Source organism: Rhinolophus ferrumequinum, chromosome 4 (assembly GCF_004115265.2).
Source record: "Rhinolophus ferrumequinum isolate MPI-CBG mRhiFer1 chromosome 4, mRhiFer1_v1.p, whole genome shotgun sequence".
Taxonomy (NCBI): domain Eukaryota; kingdom Metazoa; phylum Chordata; class Mammalia; order Chiroptera; family Rhinolophidae; genus Rhinolophus; species Rhinolophus ferrumequinum.
This window is the reverse complement of record NC_046287.1, coordinates 76,526,471-76,539,068: the sequence shown is the minus strand read 5'-3', so window position 1 is coordinate 76,539,068 and position 12,598 is coordinate 76,526,471. Positions and strand designations below refer to the sequence as shown.

The 12,598-nt window shown below is 37.0% G+C and overlaps 1 protein-coding gene across 3 annotated transcripts in view; it reads right to left on the bottom strand.

Annotated features, from left to right (window-relative positions):
- Nucleotides 1-4,184: 4,184 nt before the first annotated feature.
- Nucleotides 4,185-12,598, bottom strand: part of PDLIM3 (PDZ and LIM domain 3) — a 30,065-nt gene continuing 21,651 nt past the window's right edge. The window contains exons 5-8 of one of the 3 annotated variants that reach the window (XM_033104752.1): nucleotides 11,360-11,623; nucleotides 9,590-9,720; nucleotides 7,886-7,997; nucleotides 5,893-6,629 (exon numbers count right to left, since the gene is read on the bottom strand). In XM_033104752.1, coding sequence (XP_032960643.1) covers nucleotides 6,440-6,629; nucleotides 7,886-7,997; nucleotides 9,590-9,720; nucleotides 11,360-11,623 — 697 coding nt within the window. In that variant the 3' untranslated portion in view covers nucleotides 5,893-6,439. Of the gene's footprint in view, nucleotides 6,630-7,885; nucleotides 7,998-9,589; nucleotides 9,721-11,359; nucleotides 11,624-12,598 lie in introns of all 3 variants that reach the window. The other 2 variants (XM_033104754.1, XM_033104755.1) reach the window with 2 other exon arrangements.

Below are 12,598 nucleotides of genomic sequence, written 5' to 3'. Positions count from 1 at the left end.
CGGATTTTTATTAGAAACGAAGGGTCAGTGATATTCAGAAAAATATGGCAAAAATATACATTATACTTATTGGGGCCCATCTGTTCCTGCTCCCATAACACTGAATAGTTGGTTCATTATCCCATTTGAAATCAGTAAACAAAATCAAGACACTCAGGATGTTAAATGACCTTCCTTACTTAATGTAATTTTTCTCCTAATAATTAAGCTATTAGTGAAATAGTCTCACTTATGGTGTTGAGAATTGTGGAACATTTTAATGAGAAAAGTCATTTTCCAGATTTGCATGGGGAAGAACTGAAACATGGGAAAGTGTAGGAACTTTTTGAAAACTCTGTAACTGGTCAGTGCTAGACTTCATGATTCTGAAACCTGCTTTTACCTAAATCAATTTGTTTTAATGTTTTCTTTTTCCATAACAAATTGTAGTTTGATGAGGCAGGACAATATGTCATTTAAATTTTACAAAAGTATAGAGGTAAATGTAGTTAATGCTAGAGCTAAAAGTTTCTATTTCCTGAAATGTTCACCAGTACAACCTTCTCAGTGTGATGAGACTGTTTCTATTTCATTCAGCCTCAGATCAGGAGCAAATTATGTCAGGGGATGTGCTTGCTCTGGTCACAACTGCCCTGGAAATGTCTGCTTTTTCTTTGATTGTGAAGTTCATTGCTAAAGGACAAAATTAAAATCCTAGCTGCCAATTAAAAAAAAAATCTGTGAGTCACAATATTTCAAAATCTTCAAATAGTAGTTCTTCTTAGAGATCCACTTTCACCTGTTGACTAACAGCTGCGGATTCAAGAATCTGGAGCAAATTCAAGAGCACTGCACAAAAACAAGCTGTCAGATCTATTCTTAGCAGTGTATTACCAGACTAACATAGTGTGGGATTTTTTAACTTCAGAAGGTCTTTTTTTAAGCATGAGATCGCAGGGATATCACTAATCATAGCTGAGATCTATGGTAGTATGAGAAAGTGATCAAACTGCTCCTAGGATATATAGTAAGTTTGGGCAATTGTCCTAAGGCTAGTGCTTTGGTCAGAAGCGGATGAACGTGCTGGTGACTTAGGAAATCTTAGGTGGGTAGCAGACCTTCAGCAGCGCAAAGGCTTGATCCAAATGCAAACACCTCCATGCCCAGCCTTCTTTAAATTCCTTTAGTATTCAAATAATTACGTCTATGGAGAGGAATGAACCCCCAACTCACCAAAGGTAGTCACTAGCTTGGGATCTTAGGAAGCTGATTGCTGCTTTAAGACGAATGATTAATAGTCATATGGTGGGGATATTGAGAAAGTGGAGTTGGTCTAAGACGTTTGGTGTGCTAAAGGGATAGACATAGAGAAATACTCGTATCAAGGTAGTGTGAGAAGGAATAGCTGTTAGGGCAAGAGATAATTTCAGAAGGGAAGAGAATATTTGAGCATGCTTGCAGGCTGAGAAGAGTCAGTGACAGAGAGAGACTGAATGGAAAAAATAAGTTCAAAAGAGAACGTGAGAAATAGAGTGATGGACGTGATTTGGACCAAGAAGACGGGACTAACAGTCTCCTTGCCCATGTGCAGGTTTCCTTCTGTAAAAATGATAGAAAGCTTTCTATCTGAGACTGAAGCAAATGGAAATATCCTTTCTCTGGCACAAGGCACTTAGGTCAAATACGCTTTCTGTGAAGTTTACTGCGGGTGAGGAGGTTGTTATGGATAGTAGTCTCTCTAGTCTCTTCTAAACTGAGGAGTCGTTAATTCAGCTCCCAATATTGTGACCCCCTTCTTCCTGATGCTAAAGTGCTTTTCGGTTTTTAGACACTAAATCAGCTGCACTGAGTCAGGCCACTTGGTCACACATTAATAATAGTAGTGCGTTTCCCATGCTGTAATAAAGATACCCTTAATGTGTACTTCCAACGGAGCTCATGAATTTGCAGTAATAAATCCTCGCTTGACTTCTACCGTGAGCCATGACATGAGTCAGAGGTGGTATCCATGACCATGGGACAGAATGAAACTTCCAAATTGAACCAAGAACCTGGCCACACTAAATGAAATGACCAGCCAGTTAACATTGATGAAAACAGTGTCAAGTGGAGATCAGTGACTGAGCTGGAAGATGTCTCAGGGATCATCTAGTCCATCGCCTTCATTCTTGAGGTGAAGTGGAAGCCCAGTAGCAGAGCTGCAGTTAGAATCCAGGTCCTTATCCTCGTTTCATGACAGTCTTCTTACTTACTCATTACTCAAATCAAATCATTCTTAATATTTTTATTATTCTACACTACTTCCTAGCACTCATGGAGGAGTTGATTTTTACTATAAAGAAAGCAAATATGGACTCTAAGTTATCATTAATATCAATAAAACAATATAATAGAGAGGAAGAATTAGGTTTAAAGATTTCCAAACCATATTATTTATCACTAAGGGAATATTAGTGAGTTTAAATGCTGGGGTTTTTTCCCCCTTAGGTATTTGGCACTGTGCAAAAGTTGAACTCTGTGAAACTTTTCCTCATTTGTAAAATATTCATTTGGCAAAATTGTAAAGATTAGTGATAATGTATGAACATGACCAGTATTATATTATGTCAAGAATTTTGTAAGCATTCAATTAAAATCTATCTACTCAAATAAAATGCATATAATCAATTGAGGGACCTTGGTCCTTTTTATAGCTACAAGATTATAACAGAGTATTGCCAATGAGTCTTTGGTGGAGTCAGTCACATGAACTCAGGCCTTTAAAATTGCCCTCCCCACATGAGGATACATCCCAGGGAACTTCACGAACCCGATCAGCCTCAGTGTGGAATGTCAACTCTCCTGGATCATCAGGAATAGGAATCTAGTTCGATGACTCTTCCAGCTAAAAGTAGCTGTACTCATTTAATTGGCTCTTGATTTTCAACACCAAAACATGATTATTGATAATATTACTTAAAAATTTGAAAGAAAGTAATTATGATAAAGCTACCACTTCTTGTGGATGCTTTGTTTAAAAATTAATCACATAAAGCATTCTAATTAGATTTAAAATGTCAATTTGTAAATGTAGATAAAAGTATTCAAAAATCCAATTTTTAAGCCTAGTATTCAACATCTCTTATGTGGTAGGTGCTCAAATAAATATTTATTGAGTGCTCTCCAAAATGAATGCCTAAGAGAACTCTCTTGAAATAGTCATATAGGTCAGGTAAATGGTTTATTTACTCGAATTATCTGAATACCTTCATTCTTTCTTCAATCTTCTTTTTCATGCTTCAGATTCAGATGGCACAGCATACATAATAAAAGAACATTGGGCCATGATGACATGAAATAAAGAATAATGGTTATAAGTAGCAGTTTCCTAGGACTGAAATCAAATCTGTTCAAAGGACAACTTGACAAATTTTTGCAACGAAAGTTGTTGATAGAAGGGACCCAAAGCTTCATTCTGCTTATCTTGGGATGTTGCCATGTGGGACAAACTTTAGATTATCTTAAGTGTTTGTGTGTCACATTAACCATTTGCTTTACTCTGTTTACACAGGTGTAAACATATGTGATAACTACAACTGTTTTTTTATTTAGTCAGTTGTCATGTTGGTAGTGAGTGTAGCAACTCTATCCTAGATGTACTCTGTAAAAAACAGCAATTTAGTTAATCATGAGTCCAAAATTCATAGATGCCCAATTCTTAATCATGGGTAGTTTCCTTGATGGGTAATCAACTTATCAATATAAAACAGTGGCTAGTCTGTTTTCTAAGAAGATGTTCTTCAGTGAGCTAAATCAAAACTGGTTGGCATTCTTTGTTCGTGGCATAAATTCCTATAGAAAACGTGCTGTGAAATCATTATCGAAGCACAAAATGCTAGTATAGGGAGAAATACGGCTTTCTCAGTTGTTTACTTTTTTAAAAAAGTTTTTAATTTCTTTCCATTTCAACATTGCTATTTTCACTCTATATATTTTAAAACAATTTTCATATTGCATTCATTTCTATTAATTCGGTAGTATTCCCCTATGTGTTTAAATTTCTAGATTTAATTGTCAAAGAAAAATTTTTATGAAAAATAATGCACATACAATTTTAGAGCATGCTTCACGAGCCTTAGTCACGTAGTCTGAAGTGTCAGGTTGAGGCCATATCACCCCTAAATTTCAGATTAGCATGTATTACTGTTATTAAACTATACTACTTCTTTTTTTTTTACTATTTTTTACTCATTATTGAACTTCTAAACTGAAGCAGTCTACTACATATAAAATATATCAAATATAATTTTAAGAATACTCTCAGATGTCTAAAATACAATGTACATCAATGTACCATGTAATGTCTAACGTACACTTTTCTCATGAGTCTTTCATTCTTACTTAATTTAATTCCTTTTTAGTGTAGTACACATACCCTCCACTGCGCTTCCCCAGTTCAGAGATGCAGTTTTACCTTCTCCAGATACTTCCTAGCAGACTTCCGCTGGGAAGACCGTGGGGTATGTGAGAGTGTGGGAGGAGAGGGGACACCTGTGGGAGTAAGTGCTTCTCAAACAGCTTTTACTTCAGCCTCCTTGTAGTAATTCCACCTTTCTTCTCTAGTCCAGAAATGCTCCGTGCTGTTAATTCCCACGCCTTTTCATGATTCTGGAGAGGAAATGGTTGGTTTTCAGTTTTCTCCACTGCCACTTTGGATTTTAACTTTCTCAGGTTTTCTAAATCGGTTACCATTCATTTGCTCTCCAGCGTCCAAACTTTTGTATTTGTATCCTTCCCAGAGGAAATATTTAAAAACAACATCTGAACAAAAAGTGTAATGTACTTTTTGGATCCATTCATTTCTTTGATTTCAAAGTTTCTTGTTTATGTTATTTTAGTAGCTCTGTTAATGAATTTATGTTTTGGTGCAGAGGTTCCAGTAGCAATCTCAAATGCCTATAGCGGCCAGGCAGGTGTTCTGGCTCCTCTCACTGGACCAAAACCCTAAATAGGTCAGGGTCAGAAAGAATTAAGTGTGGGGAGAATTCCGGGCAATACAACTTGTGCTCTATTTGTCATTTGGGCCAATAGGAGAAAACTTGCTCCAGGCCCGTAGGCAGCAGCTGCACTAAGGCAGAAGTGACGTGGTGATGAGGTGGTGTGACAGTCCCCTCCTCCCCACCCTGCTGGTTCCCCATGCTTTGTCCTTGGAGGGGACAGTTTCAAATGTTCCCATGTGTCCCCAGTGAGGAGGTTGGGAAATAGGTAAGACGTGCAAGTCGGGGCATTGTCACAGCACCACCATAGTGAGAGGCATGGAGACAAGGCAGAGCCAGAGGCCAGATGGAGTTCGCGTCTGCGATGCAAAGGCTTCGTGACTCCAGGGCAGGCTGAGCTGGCACTTTCGGAGGTGTTAGTGGAGGTGGCATAATTGTCTGGTCCCAACAATCTTGAGAAAACAGACCACGTGTGAAATCATGGGTTTCAGCAGTAGATACCAGCAGTGACCCTGGGAGACCAGTAGCCCCTCTGTTCCTTAGGAGGTCCCCTAAACTGTCTCCTCTTGGAGATACCACTTTGGGAAGGAGGAGAAGGTGGTGATCAACCTTTGAGCACAAAGGCTTCATGGAGTCTGAACCTTGAATTTGACTGAATATTTATCTGAAAGAGCCATTTAAAAAGAAAGAGACTATTTCAAAGCAAAAGAAACTGTTTTAATCTGAAAGAGACTGAATTACCTTGACTAGCAAATTTAAATGCCCCTCCTATGAGCAGAAATTGTACCCTTTTAAGAAAGAGTAAATGCGTAATAATACTAAAGGAGCCACATTTTCTTAAAATACCTGAGTTGTTCGTATATGTATGATTGGGCCTTCTCATTGGAATGTTGATTTTATCGGAATTCATTGAGTGCCACTTCATTAGGTATTTTAAAAATGTTTTATGTGTTTATTATGGATGTTGCTTCCAATGGTATAATTGTTGAATATGAAACTAGAGAATCCAGGGAATTTTTCCCTGACATGCACTACAATAGTTAAAGCAGATAACAGACAACTGCAGGCTGTGTTAGAATACAAGATTATCATTTGGTATTTACTACAATTGCAAAATCAACTTGTTAAGGAAAGACGATTAGACTCCGCCAAATATCTTGATGTTTACATGTTTGATGGTCATAACATAAATTTAAATTGTGGAGGATGACATCCAAAACAATTATTGGTTTTAATGTCATTAACTTATTGTTAGCCCCAAAGAAAAAAAGAGTTGCAAAACATAGCTGAATGTATGTTTCTGTTATAGCAGGCATTTGCCTCCCATTCCTTCTCCTCAGTACACAAAAAGGTAAACATCTAAAAGCCTTGGTTTTAGATTGGGACTCAACAGTTTGCTATACTTCTGCCCGGAGTCATTAGTGTCTTCCTGTGTAAGTGTGTGTGAGTGCATGCTTGGGTGCTCTGGTTTGCGTAAGACTTAATTAAGCTTTGGGATACAGAGTGACTGTGTCATAGCCCTCTGGGGGCCTCGTGCGGGCTCTTGCATGAGTTTCGCAGTACAGCTCCCCCTCCACGAAGAAGTAGCCCTTTTGCTTGAGGTTGAGGCTGCAGTCAGCACACACAAAGCACTCTGGATGCCGGTACTTATCCCGCGCCTTCACAACGGCCCCACTGTGGAGAAAAAGGGGATGGAGTAAAAAAAATAACAAACCCTGATGCAAAGGTGAGAACGCTACAGATAAGGCAGGTGGTATCTGTTTCACATTCAGGAAACGGTAGCCTCCAGCTGTCAAAAGGGGCACGGCAGTGAAATTGATGTAAATATCAGGGAGATCCAAGACAACCATAATAAACCATCACGTGTTTCTGATGTGAATATTTTTTCAGATTTTTCAAACAAGTCGTTTATGTAAAAATTATAGGTTATTCCTTCATGATCTTTCCCCATTGTTTCTTTGGAGGCGGGAGACATGATACAGATAGACAAACACCTCTGCAAAAGATTCTGATTTTGACCAAAGTTGTTGTCTACACAACTAAGCATCCCTCTGATTGCTTTCTGTCTTGATGGCCCAGCCTCTGTTTTCTGTGGAGTGCAGTGAAAAGAGATCAAAGAACAGAGGTGGCATTTCCACAGCGGGTGGATTTGCTTTTACTGTCAAAACAACCACAGCAACAAACAATTGCTACAATTTAGGAGCAATAATTGCTTTTGGTAACATCACAAACTATCCTGTTTTAGGAGATCCTCTCTGCTCCTGAGCTCCCTGTCCTGCTTATTTCTCTCTGTCCCACATTCCCCCCTTTGCTCTGATCAGGGTTATCTCCCACTGCCCTCCTGGGATGTACCCTGGATAATTGGACAGATGGTGCCTCCACGTGTGAGGTAATGGTAGAGGAACAGAAAAGAGGAATGAGAGAAGTGGCCGGGTGGGGCATTTGCAGGGAAGAGGTTGAAATGATCTGTTCACTTGAAGATTGGAACTAGCAAGTGGGGCTATTCAAACATAAAGGACCTCGGATGGAAGCTGACTTATTTTTGAAAATTATATTTCAATATTTGTGCAACTTAAGAAACTAGGTAAAGATAATGTGTTTTAACTAACAGCCTGATGACCTGGGTTTGTATAGAAAAGGAAGTACTCAAAGATCGTACCTTAACAAAGGGACAGCTTTTTGAAAGGAAGTTTTGATTCTTGGAAATGTTTTTTTAAAATATATTTCTGGGCAGTTTTTTTTTCATGAGAATAATCTGAAATTATAAATCGAGTGCTGACTCACATTATATGGCAATTGTAGGGTATGTCTGAAGAATTCTGGTCAAAATGTGATAAAGGTTGTGGACGTTGTATTTCAAGTCAATGAATAGAAATAGAGAACTGCCACCAAGATTTATAGGGAATTCCTAAGTTAAAAATGAAACTTACACAATGCCACTCCCACATTTGTCACAGAGTGGCATCTTCTGTGTGCTGCCAGCACCACCGTGGACTTTTGTAACTGGAGCTCTCACACTCCGAGTTCCAGCAGGACGGTCATCTGAAAAACAAAGTGTTTCCATTTATGGCAAAGGAACAGCTGGCTACAGTTTGTACTTTGCTTCTATTTTAAGGTGTGCACTTTAACCTAAGAAATTCTTAAGTTGCGCCTACCCGTAGTATCATTTCAAAAGAAGTAGGGCTGGTTCAAGCACAACTTGCTCGGAAATAAGGACTTACAAAACAGGATTAGTTAAACATTTTTGTTGGTATAGGGAGTTGTCACAAAATGCTCAAAGGAGCAGAGAACATTTTTCATTTTTTCATTTTTTATTGTGGTAAATACATACAATCTAAAATTGACCATCTTTACCATCTTTAGTGTGTATCCAGTAGCATTAAGTACATTCACAGTGTTTAAAATTATTGCCTATATCCATTTCCAGAATTTTTCCATCATCCCAAACTGAAACTGTATCCATTAAATAATAACTCCCCACTACCCCCTCCTTTCACACCCTGGTAACTTCTATTGTACTTTCCATCTTTATGACTTGCAAATTCTAAGTACCTCGCATGAGTGGAATCATAAAATTTTTGTCCTTTTGTGTCTTGCTTATTTCACTTAGCATGATGTGTTAAAGATTCATCCATGTTGCAGCATGTGTCAGAATTTCATTCTTTTTAAAAACTGAATAGTATTCCATTGTACACACATACCGCATTTTGTTTATCCATTCATCTATTAATAGACATTTGCCAATTGTGAATAATACTGCTATGAACATTGGTGTACAAGTATCTGTTTGAGCATCTCCTTTGAATTATTTTGGGGATGGAACTAGGAGTGGGTCTCCTGGATCATACGGTAATTCTACGTTTAACGTTTTGAGAAACCACCATACAATGGCTAAACCATTTTACATTCCCATCAGCAGTGCACAAGGGTTCGCATTTTCCCATATCCTCACCAACACTTATTTTCCATTCTTTTATAATAGCTATCCTAAGGGGGCATTTTGCATTTTTGTGCAACTTTTAAAGGACTGTATACATCTTTTGGGGGTGAAAAAACATTGGTAAGAGCATGAACTCTGAAGACAGAAGGAGTGGGCTGGAGTTCCACCTCTGCTTCCTATTGGCTGTGTGACTGTACAAATCCACCCTCTCTATGCCTCAGTTTCTCATTTGTTAAATAGGGAAAAATAATAGCTCCTGCCTCACAGAGTTATTGTGAGGATTAAATGATCATGTATGCAAAGTACGGAGCACAGAATTTGGAACACAGTAAGAGTTTATTACATTGTTATTTTTTAATTTTGGTGATGATATGCTTGAGTGTGAGGGAGCCTGAGAAATTTTGCAATATTCACTTAAAACTCTATTTTTAAAACTTATAAGCTGAACTAGTAGCTAGCCCTTGACTGCTGAGGATGGAATTGGTCTTTGGCACCTTTTTAACCATTAAGTTGGTGGCTACTTGGACACATCCTGGAAGTTCCTTTCCTAAACCAGGCACCACCCAAATTGTTCTAGGCAAAGATTCATTTGATTTCTTTATAAAATCAATATTTAGACTTTCATTCCCAGTCTGTTTGCTGTCCTCCCCACCGCCCAGCGTTCCAACAGCCTCTGTCAATAGTGGCTGCTCACCGGGACCATCGTTAACGAGTTCCTGGAGCACCCTGAAGGAGCCTGACTGGCGAGGCTGAGTAGGTTCATCCCGATTGTCATGGAGCATCCGGTACACATCTGACTGGGGGGGCCCCGAGACTGTGGGTTCACTGAAACACAATATGGCAGGCAGAGCATCAGGAGCATTGTGGGCAACAGACGTGCAAGAAGCCACATGACATCAATAAATAGTAATCCCTATATTTGCAGTAACTCTTGAGCAGAGATTTAGTATTTTCCAGTTATTTTATATTACAGTTAAAAATATAATGTTTATTCACATAGGTTGCCTTAAAATGCCATCAGTTAACCTCAGGGTCACATCAGCACTGCCCCATTTTGCAAAATACTTGGGAGGGCAACTAAAATGTGATTGTTCAGAAATGGTCATTTAAAAAAAGATTGGTGTCTGATGGATATATAATTATAGATAGGAACAAAATTAACTTTTCTCAGAAAAAAATATACACATGATAGAAAGTGCAGAAGTTTGATGACCAGTTTGATTATTCTCAGGCATAAAATTGTCATTAAATTCAGATTCATTTTTGATATTAAACTAAAAGTATATGGTTTAATTTTGTTTTTAAGATTAATTTGCTGTGTTGACTCCTGGAAGCAACAAAGGTATTTTGCTTATAAATCGAAGAAGTTCAAATTGTCAGTGTTTGAAAGCACATAATGTAGAAACTTTCACATATACATCAGTTATATTGACTATACTGCATTTTCTAAATAGCCACATTATAATTCATTTACAACAATGATAGCAGCTTTATTTAATAAACTTTCTATAAATATATTCATGATAAGCAATTAAAAAAAATGCCACAATAAAACTACATGTCAGGCACTAAATGCTATATTATTTTATGCCATTTAATTGCATTATCTAGAAAAGTTAGTTGTTATCTGCACATATGTTTATTACCTAAATCATATCTGGAAATAATCATCTTACATATCTGAATTTTCATGCAAAATGGCTTTGAGATACACTATGCTATTATTATCTTATTGTACTCATCCCAAGAGATAGCTTTGGGATATTGTTACATAGCACTCTTAAACATTATACTACTTTAATTTATAAAAAGTGGGTCTGTAGTATTGAAATAAGTAATAAGATTTTATCTTATAATAAATATCTTAATTGAAAAAACTTGATGGCAAAAGTACTTTGATCAAATATTCATAATAAAGAAGAAATTAGTCTAAATAGAGACCATTGGACATTAAATATCTATATTAATAATTTGATTTATATATAAACCAAATAATAATAACTTATAAACCCTTACTCATGGCAGAAATTTTAAATGGAAAAGTAATTACCTCTTCACAATATGCTATTTGAAGAGAGAAGTATCATCTCTTTTAAAACTGCTCTGGACTTCCCAATTTTTGACCCCCAACGGAGAAGCATAGAGTGTACTAATTATTAATTACTTTTGAGAAGTATTGTATCAGACATGTGTCAAGTACATTGTAGCTTTTCAAAACACATATCCGTTGGGTCCTTCCATGATTTCAGTTTATTGTGATTGGTCATATAAAGCTTTATCAACTTTATCATTAGGCCTAGATATTTGCAGTAAATGCTTAGTATTTTTTTTCCTTTAAATCTTTCACATAGCTTTCTTTCAATTAAGACAATGTTAAAAAAAAACAAAAAAAACACCACCAGTAATGTTGACATTGCCTACGTGTTTAGTTAATATGCCCATGGTTCAAAAAGACTCATATTACCTCATTGGGGGTGCTTCCCCTAGAGCTGTTGAAACCTGACCCTGAAGTGTTTCCATAATATTGTCATCTGAGTACAACTGCATAGGTGTATTAAACTGAGCATGTACAATCTTCACACCAGGAAGTTCCATTTCCAAAGGAATGTTAGGGGCCATCTTAGCAGCAACTTTCAAGTCACCTGGGCAAATAGTACTAATAGTACTGACAGAAGAAGGGGTGCTACGTCCACTGCTACCGTCAATACCGGACGGAGTACTGCATCCACTGTGTTAATGACCACGTTACACAGAGATGACACAGGAACCAGCAAAACCAGACAAGAGAACACAGAGAACAAGTATAGAGAAGTTAAGAGGAATTGAAGACAAAAAGTAAGAGGTGAAGTAAATAACATTAAAACAAAATGTTTATTTCTGCCTATGATTTATTTTAAAAAGGGAAGACATTTCAAAATTCATGATTGAAAAAAGTTTAACGAAATTAAAAGGTACAGGTGATATTGCATTTTTTGGGCTCTGTTCTACTAGGCCATATGTAAGTTGAAGATTACACATAAACAAGTTGTATAAAAACTAGAAAAGATGCTCCTCTACTCACTTTGTAAAAATAGGCCAGATAATTTTAAACTTAACAAAGTAATAGACAAATAATACAGGGAAATTACATTGGTTGGGCAGGCTTTTATATTTCTGAGGTGCAATATTTAAAATTAGAATATTAATAAATGATCCTTCACAGATAGTAACTGAATATGCCACATGGAGATCCAGTCACATATTTAGGCTAAACATTTCAAAATAAGTGTGTTTCAGAAATGCAGTTGAGCTTTAATTGAATTGTAATTGGCGAATTATAGGTTGTGTGATAAAGGTTATGTTTTAAGGCGATTTGTAAACATTTTACTCTTTTAACTTTTTCTATTTTCATTCTTTAATTTTGTGGAGAATACACTTGTAAAAAATGGCTCGCTGATTTAATATAGGCTCTAGAACAGCCAACAAATGCTTGTCACCTTGAAATTAATGACTGGAGAACAAATCAGGTGATCTTGCATTCTTGGGGGGCTAAGATATATTTCTTTTCTACATAGCTATTTCATGTAAAATTTCGAAAGCACACATATTTTCATGCATATTTATCATTTCCTTTTACAGACAAGTTGAGGGGACTTCTTATTAAAACATCAGAGAGGCCAATCATGCAATATTAAGACCAGCTAGGGAAATCTCATGTTCTCTC